At 47.6% G+C, this 9,428-nt stretch overlaps 1 protein-coding gene across 1 annotated transcript; it reads left to right on the top strand.

The window, feature by feature from the left end:
• Window positions 1–280: 280 nt before the first annotated feature.
• PtA15_2A270 (uncharacterized protein) lies at window positions 281–840 on the top strand (the record flags this gene model as incomplete). Its single annotated transcript, XM_053166274.1, has 3 exons — window positions 281–455; window positions 542–646; window positions 785–840. The coding sequence occupies 3 exons, from the start codon at window positions 281–283 to the stop codon at window positions 838–840; spliced, it is 336 nt and encodes a 111-aa protein (XP_053017512.1).
• Window positions 841–9,428: the final 8,588 nt, after the last annotated feature.

The following is a 9,428-nucleotide window of genomic DNA, read 5'->3' as shown; positions in this document are numbered from 1 at the left end:
GGCAGAGTCCTGCAGGGTCCATGGAGACTCATCTCGTAATTTGACTGACAGAGGGCCACCAGCTCAAGTCGCCTGGGTGCACTGTTCGCCACGACGAAGTTTGCATTCGCCTATTTGACATCTTGATAGTCATATTTATTCACATCGAATCCACTGGCAGTCTTCTTTCGCCGCAGGCTTCTTTTCGCCGTCTTACAACAAAGTATACACATAAACCGAAGATCTCAAATCCTCTCTGATGACAGCAAATTTGAAGTACTTTTGAACTCTTGTCGCTAGCATGTTTCCAGCCGGTCCAATCTGGAACCTATTATACGTCGTTTCGGCCTGGATTGCTCTCGGCGGCCTACCAGCCGTTGAGCTTGCCGATATCCCACGCCCCAGAATCCCATCTAAACGATGTGAGTTAAGCTTTGGTGACGGACTGATACCTAATCAACCAAAGGACAGTGTTGGTAAGCTCACAAATCCTGTGATCATAGTCCATTAGGAATTTGTCCAAGCTCTAACTTTCGAAACACATCAATCGCTTTCCCTACAGTATGCGGCGAACTTTTCTCGCGCCATCTTTGCAAAAGGGTTTCATGCCATCCAGAATTTTTCAGTGACGAGGAGGAACAAATGGTACCAGACCTAAACAGATCTGGTAAGTCTTGATCGGTCATTGAACTCTCGGTAAAATGTTTGCAAGTGCAAAACCAAGACAATGCTCATTTTTCTCCGCTTCATTTTCCTTAATGTCTTCCTATGCATCAGTCTTCGATTTTTCCTTCGGAGATTGCAGATGGTACCCCACGGTATCAGAAGAGAAGAAAGGTATTCAAGCAAAAGATTCATTAACAGTTTTTCCATATCCCGGCCAATTCTGCGCCCCCGATGAGGTAGGGCTTGTATGTGCGTATTGTAATTCTTCTCTGATTGCTTTTCAAAAGTGACGGTGAAGCTTATCCCCCTTGATGTGAAACCTTTGGGCTATAGGGATTATTGCGGATAAACGTGGGTTCAGTTGCCCTACAATTAGATATGCGGTTAAAAAAAACCCTGTGTACAAAAACCTACAACGACCTTGTGAGTACAAGCGTTGGATTCTGGGCAATAAATACCGAGTTCTAGTTGCTAAAATCCTCCTCTTGAAAACTCCCAGTGTGTAGTAACTGCAAGCTCATACCGCCAAAGGTTCCTGATGGTTGTCGTACCTTAGCTCCAAGGGCCTGAACTTCTCTATACCCCCAACCAAATCCTCCAGATTAAATTTGCACGCTCTTTTGTCATCGAAGCTTGGAGGACTTGTAGAACTCAAATGCACCATCTCACCGCCGGTCAAAACCAGGGCCCCCACCCCTGAGGCTGCCGCAACAACTGGAAGTGAATAAAACTCTTTGAAACCTGACCCCTAGATCAATACCTTCAATAAACAGTTGTTTCTCGTCTGGCCTATCTAAATACAGCATCCTAGTACTACCACCAGGATCGTTGGCCCTCAGTGTGAAACTGTCAGCCGGCTACGCAGCGCAAGCCAGTGTAACACATATAAAAATAATTATAAATAATATTAAATCAATATGTCACAGTTTTGGTGACAGATATCTATGTGATCTGTCACCTATAATATGAATATATAATAAACTAGAGGCCAAAGAGGCTATGTTGCTGCAGGGTGTACACCACGGGTGCACTTTCTCAAATTGGGACCGTTGGTCCCGCGGCCGAGCTCTTCGACCGTCTTGCCAACCCCTCAGGCGTTGGCAAACCCTTGAGAAACCCGGGTCGGTGGCTCCATGGTGGTCAGACCGTTGGTCAACCGGTTGCTTTGAAACCAAAGACCAAACAGATTGAGCTGTGAATTGCCAACGGCTGCTGGCAAATTTTCTTTTGCCAGCACCAAGGCTTGAACTGGGGTCGGCTGCCCCCAGTACATGTAGCCCTTGAGCAAGGCAGTTTTCCAAGCTCACCACAGTCGTCCATGCAAGTGGCATCGGCACTACTTGCAGCTGAGCCACTGGCAGGAACATGGGTATCGGTGCCTGCTGATTGGGCCTCCAGCAGGTGGCAATGGCGGCCCGGGCCACCGGGCCTCTGGCGGTGACAGGTTAACCTGGGTACATTTTGCACCCGCTCTGTGGATTACCTCCAACGCCCAGCCAACAGCTTGGTTGGCCCAACATTTACCTGAACATACATGTGTACCAATCTCCAACGGTTACCGCCGCGGGCAGACGAACCGTCAGAACTATTAGATGCCTCAGGCAAATGGGAGCTAGACAAAATAGTCCCGTCGCGGGTTAGCTATTGGCACTCGCGGATCCGGTCTCCAATCTTGGTATAAATTGCATAGTATCAAAATAGTGAAAGAGAATACTAACCTAGACAAAATAATCCCGTCGCGGGTTAGCTATTGGCACTCGCGGATCTGGTCTCCAATCTCGGTGAGGAAAGAGACTGGAGCCAGAGCGCGAGATCAGTTAGACTAAGTACATGGTTTTAGCCCTAACCGGTTGAACTACCTAGAATATCACTAACTAGGTTACAGAATAAGTACATGATTATGTGCTACTTAGTTTATGTAATCTTGATCTTCTGTTATTTTCTGGTCGCATCACAACCCCCCCCCCCCCCCCCCAAGATTACAAAAACTACCCATTGACGCCAAGTTGATCCTGCGCGCTGAGCATTTTTGTTGGTCCAAGGCGTTTGGTCAATACATCTGCTAGTTGATTTCGCGTACTTGTCCATTTGACATCAATTTTGTTTTCTCTTATTAAATCATTAACAAAATAAAAGGCGCGCCGCAGATATTTGGTCTTCTTCTTTGAGGTGTTGTCTGTTGCAATGAGTACTGCGGCTTCATTATTGCAATGCATTGTCAGTTGTGGTTGAGAACCAAGTTCTTCAAAGATGTTGAGGAGATGCACCAATTGCTTTGCCCCTTCCGATAATGCTAGGTATTCCGCCGCACATGTCGACATCGCCACCACCATTTGCCTTTTTAACCCCCATGCGATGCTATTTCCGTCGTGTGTCAACAAGTACCCCGTCGCAGATCTTTCCTGTTCTCAGCCCCAATTCTCATTGGTCCAAAGCGCCTATCCCCCTTGCCTTGCCTTGTAAACCAGTGCCTTCTCCGTTGTTTTGGCCAAATAACCAATTAACCAATACAACGCCAACCAGTGGGAGGACGAGGGCACCGCACAAAATCAAGCTAGAAGATTAACCGCGTATGAAATGTCTGGCCGAGTTCCGCAGGCTAGGTACATCAAAGAGCCAATTACAGATCTGAATTCAGTCTGGTTGATAGGGTCTCCTGAGTATGACTCCAGATCAGCTTCCGGGAGCGGGCAATCATGTTAGTAGAAAGATCGACGATAAGTTTCAACTATTTGCTTAGCCATTATCGATTGTTTCAGCTTCAATCTTGGACCATCCCACTTAAAGTTGATACCCACAAGACGTTGCACATTGTCTGACCATTTGGTTTTGAGTTGAGTTTCCATCCCCCGGCGCAGTTCATTGAGTAAGGACCTGTTCGACGAGAGAGCAAAACCATCGCCGACATGAAGCCAGATGATGATGAAGTGTCCATTGCGACAAAAGAGATACAAAGAAGGCTCAATCTTGCTTGCGTCAAATCCCAGATCATGGACCATTTTGTGAAAGAACTTCTACCAGCAGCGAGCCGCCTGCTTCGTCCTATAAAGAGCTTTTTTAAGGTGCATGACTCTCCCCTTTAGTGAGGGAGTGATCTCAACCGGAGGTTGGATATACACCTCTTCCTCAATTGGAGAATACAAATACACCAAGCTTATGTCAAAGGTTGCCATTGGGAAATTATGGGATATGCTGATTGATATCAGGAGTTGAAGAGGGTTAAGCAAGGGTGAAAGCGCTGCGCTTCAAAAAGCGCAGCGCAGCGTGAAGCGCAGCGGTTTTGGTGGCCGCTGCGCTGCGCTGAAAGTAGCGGCCCCGCCCGCTGCGCTACCGCTTTTTGGGTCTGGCAAGAAGCAGGAACCCGCTACTTTCAGCGGTAGCGCAGCGGAACCATTGCTGCGCTACCGCTTTTTGACCTGGCCGCGTAGCGCTCCCCCGCTGCCAGCCAAAAAAGCGTAGCGCAGCTGTTTTGGTGGCCGCTGCGCGGCGCTGAAAGGAGCGGCCCCGTCCGCTGCGCTACCGCTTTTTGGGCTGACCGCGCAGCGGTCCCCCGCTGCGCTGCGCTAAAATACCGCTTTTTTGTAGCGCAGCGCAGCGTTTCAGCCTTGGGTTAAGTGACGCTGTTGAAGCATACGTCTTGTTGTAGTCAAGACCCATCTGCTGCCCAAAGCCCTTGTCCACGTACCGTGCACGGTATTTGTCGACCGTTCCATCCGGTTTTTGTTTGATTGAAAATACCCACCTGGCTCCCAAAGCTTTGGAGCCTTTCGGCGCGACAGTCGGGACCCAGACCTCAAGTTGATCGAACTTCAGCATTTCGTATTCCGCTGCTGCACGCCATAGATGGGACTCGGGACCAGACAAAGCCTGCTTGATTGTCTTCGGGAGATTGTGTTCTTCATCAGTCAAAAGTAATCCCATTTGACGTCTTTCTTCTCCAGCTTGTTCTGAAGTTTTCTCTTCTCCAAGCTTCAACATGATTTGCTTGAGGATGAGGTCAACTTGAGATTCATTTTCCTGGTCTGGTTGAGCGATCAGGTCCGGTGCAGGCGTCGCTTTGGCTTTCTCAACTGGCAGGCGCTGGAAATCAGGAAATTTTACTGCTGCCGAGTGGACCATTCTGTTTTCACTAGGTACCCAGAACAGCCATCCAGCACCCAACGCAGGATATCCGAGCAGTTGTCCCTCGCGTGCCCGTTCATCAAGCTTCCGACGCTTCTCCTTAGGGATGTGGATAATAGCACGGGCACCAAATGGGTAAAGAGTTTTGGGAATTGGTTTGGTTTTGTACAGAAGCTCAAGAGGGGACTTGTTGCCTGTCCGGGTGTTGGGGAGCCGGTTGTGAATATGCACCGCCGTTGAGTACGCAAAACTCCACCAGATGCTGGGCAGGCTGCTGCCATGAAACATGGTTCTCGCCATGTCACCCAGGGTCCTGTTAACTCTCTCCGCCTCGCCTTTCTGAGAGGGGGAATAAGGGGTCACAGGCGCCAGGACTCCCAACAGATTTGAGTTGCGCCTTGAGACTTTTAGTGTATTCAAGGGCATTGTCGCATCGGAGGTAAGAGGTAGCCTTTCCAATGGCCGTCTTCAAGTGTCAAATCCACGCCATGATCTTTGCTGGGACTTCACTGCGATTCGCCATTGGAGCACAGAAGGTGTAAGTGCTAGCATGACTAGATATTGGCATCCATTAATGTCCAGATTCAAGGGGCCAATGAAATCCGACACGCAGAAGTCGAGGGGATCATCTTGAGGAATTTGAGTTTCCATCCCGAGAGCTTTCTTGTCCATTCTTTTGGTTTTTGCGCATTGTTTGCAAAAGAAATCTCTCCAGACGACCTTCTTCTCCGGGTAATTAATCCTGAGAAAGTTCTTAACCACTTGGTCAGAGACATGGCCGAGGCGAAGATGCCATGTATAGGGGTCGAAGGATGGAACTTCGGAATGGCCGAGGCAAATATGCCATGTATAGGGGTCAAAGGATGGAACTTTGGAGACTTTTTTTACATTGCAATAATGCGCTGGTTTGAGGGACCAGCAGAAATTATGAAAGATTTTATCATAAACATTATTACAAGGGTCATAGAGTCTAGCTTGGGTGCCATTGTAAACTAGACGCCATCTGCTAGACAACAGCCGTTCTGTAGAGAGAATGATACCATCCACTCCCGGACAGTGATACACATCCTCAATTGTCAGGGGACCCGTTGGAGTCGGGATCGTCACTCTGCCAATTTTGGACACGGTTACATTGCAATCAGACACAGCAAGGTAGAAAGTGCGGGGCCTTGTCAGCTTCTTGGTGACCTTGAAGAGAGACGATGCGCCGCTTACGTGTGCTGATGCGCCAGAATTGAGGAGAACGCCATCTGTCACCTCTGGAATGTTGACCTTTTGAAGACGGTTGCCAGAGTTTTCCGGTTGAGGTGGTGGTCAATATTTCAAATCCTTCATCTTGTAGTTGTCAGGATTCAGGCCCGGGCCCGAACAACTCCACCGCTTTGGCTGAGTCACCGGACCCTGCGGCAAGCACCACTGCCTCGACAGCAACCTCAAACTTCATTCTCAAAGCCATCACTGGCCGTAAGTTTTTCCCTTATCCACTGCCCAAAGCAGTACAACTGGCTCACGGAAAAACTAACCATGTCCCTGAAATACCGTCCCTTACAGACGACAAATACTCGGATCATGAGCTCAACCAAACCAGTCAAGCCCACGGCCTAACCCTGCCATCTCCTAGCAACCAGACCGGTCAAGAACCAGGCGCTGTTGCCCAGGACTAATCAAGCCCTGTGATTCCATACCAGGCCAACCTATGTACGTCGGTTACAGAAGTCATACCTGTCACCCGCATGGCTATATAAACTGATGCCCTTCTCACTGTCAGGCCTGATCCTCAGTGTATCCTCCTTCTAGCCTTACACCACTCCAGCTCAAACTCTTTCCATCTTCCTCGAACCTGCTATCCACAGCCTTATCCGAACCCGCTATCCACAGTTTCTTCTCCCCCTTTTTACCTTAGCTCGAACTCTTCTTTCTTTGTTATCATCAACAGCTTGCGACGACCTCGTACCGCACTCTTGTTCTTCTCGTGTTACTTTTCTTGTATTTTCTTATCGCTCTTATTCTCCTTGTCCTACCACTGCCCTTAAGGTACTTTCACCTCCTGTTTTTTTTCTTCTTCATTTTCTCTCCTCTCCCGCATGAAGATCACCATGAGCTGACATAAGATGAAATGAAACCTTAAGTCTTTCCATTCTCACAGTAGTCAGCATTGGGTGGATTGATGCGTTTAAGAGCCACATCTCTCCAGAAGTCAGCACAGTCCGGGTACCAATGGCCGTTCTCACCGCAGTAGATGCAGTGAGTCCCATGCTTCTTCAAAAGTGCGTCCAATTGTCCTTTCCCTTTGAAGTGAGCGGCCTTCTCAATGGACAAGTTGGGCTGTTCTTGGGGAGTTTGTTGTGTTTGGCGTTGAGGGGCGACATATTGAGGGTGGGATTGGACAGCTTGAATGCGGTCAAGGTCCATCGCCATTGGATCAACAGGTGGAGTTGATGACATCAACACCGGAGCCGATGCGCCTGTCTTGTGTCGTAGTTGATTGGCAGCAAACTGAATGATGGTCGAGACATCTTTGAAGGACGGCGCTTCCTTTTTGTTGAGGTGTTGGTTGATAGAGAACTCAAACGTCATTGGCTCAACGTCAACTGGTGGGACAAAATACGACTACAAGAATATTCCAAACGCTTCATCCCACATCAATTTAAGCTGAGCAAGTTCAGGTTTCAGCTTAGCCCAGATTGAAAATGTGATGTCAGTTGCTGTAGTTTGAGGAAGTCTTAATTTCAATTGCAAACACTTAAAAACCAGTAGTAGTAAAACTAACAAGAAACAAAGGTTAATAACAAATATTTGAGCAATAAACAAGTAAAGAGTTGTTGAGTATTTTACCTATCAAGTTTTAGTTCTTGTGAATAGACAGACTGTTGAGAATGGCGATGAGATTGAGAGAACAATAAAACTAAAAAATGAAGAAATATTGAGTTGATGATGATTTTAGAAATAGGAAACAACCAATGAACCAAGTACCTCTCCTCCCCCTGAGTGAGTATCCCCTGACAACTTGCAATCACACTTGCTCTTGGTGCTGGTCGTAAGACGATGATTAGGAGTGATGGTCTTTGTACTTGAGTTTGATCTTTGTTGTTCTGAGTCTGTACGCTGAGGACCTTACTTAGAGAGAATTCTAGAAGTTGACTTGAGCGCGCGGCTGCACATGTGACATGTAATGACATTTTATCCAACAGTTGCCGGGGACTTGTTGTTGATGAGTGCCACAACTTTGTTCAGGAGTTCAATCTTGCGGCGTCAATTTGACCTGGAGCACTTGGTTTGTAGCAAAACGAAGATTTCTTTTGGAGACGACAGCTTGGATGAATCCAATATGTTGCCAAAACCGTCCGCTACAGTGTTACGAATGAGACTTGAAACGGTGGAGCATTCATCAATGGTCAAGGTGTTGAAATTCGCCGGTTTATCAGTAAATGGCTCTTGTCAGACTAGGATGTGGCGGAGGGTTTGATCAAGGGCGGCCTCCCAGGCGGGGAAGTTTGTTCCTTCTTATAGTAGAACTGGCTTCTTGTGGTTGAGCTGATAGTGGACCTGGAGGGGATTCTTGACAAAATTCTCCATGATCAGTTCCTGCCGAGTGCGCTGATGATGCTGAACAACCGGGGCATGCACAATCTGGTTTTGGAGTTGGTTGTTCCTAAGCGCAGCTATCTCCTCGCACAGATTGGCAAAGATTTGTTGCGCTTGGGCCAGTGTGAGGTCATCTTCCATTGTTTGACTGGAAGACGGTGACGGAGGGATGGTGTATGAGTTGGAGGAAGAGGGTTGGGGTTGTGGTTCTGGAGTTGAGTTGGAGGAAGAGGGTTGGGGTTGTGGTGTGATATCGGGTAAGTCGAGAATATCACATTGTCCTTGATCAATTTGCTGCTCTCTATTCTTCTTCTTCTGATCTTCTTCAATCTGCTTGAGTATTTCCTTTTGTTTATCCAGAAAATCCATCAAGCAACCATTTGGAGTACCAAGGAATCGACGCAGTGCACGTAAAGCCGGCTTTTAACCTATTAGATGCCTCAGGCAAATGTGAGCTAGACAAAACAGTCCCGTCGCGGGTTAGCTATTGGCACTCGCCGCTCCGGTCTCCAATCTCGGTATAAATTGCATAGTATCAAGATAGTGAAAGAGAATACTAACCTAGACAAAATAATCCCGTCGTGGGTTAGCTATTGGCACTCGCGGATCCGGTCTCCAATCTTGGTGAGGAAAGAGAATGGAGTTGGAGCGCAAGATCAGTTAGACTAAGTACATGGTTTTAGCCCTAACCGGTTGAACTACCTAGAATATCACTAACTAGGTTACAGACTAAGTACATGATTATGTGCTACTTAGTTTATGTAATCTTGATCTTCTGTTATCTTCTGGTTGCATCACAACAAGAACAACGGCAGCGCATACCTCCAGATGACGTTCTGGTGCGCCCGTGGTGTAAGCCCCCTCACCCCCTTGCCCCCGGCGAGCCCCCGCCTCCCCCACAGGCAGCAAACATCCCACTCAAAACTTTCTTTTTCAGATCCTGGCCTAAATTTTCTCTCAAGACCTTTCCACATGATACTACACGTCTCAGTAATGTTGCTTCTTTCTGCATAGCATTATTTCCATAGTCTTCCAGATAGTATGCTATATATACTTTACGCTAAGCAGATAGATAG

Source organism: Puccinia triticina, chromosome 2A (assembly GCF_026914185.1).
Source record: "Puccinia triticina chromosome 2A, complete sequence".
NCBI classification, from domain to species: Eukaryota; Fungi; Basidiomycota; class Pucciniomycetes; order Pucciniales; family Pucciniaceae; genus Puccinia; species Puccinia triticina.
This window is presented reverse-complemented; position numbering and strand designations above follow the sequence as displayed.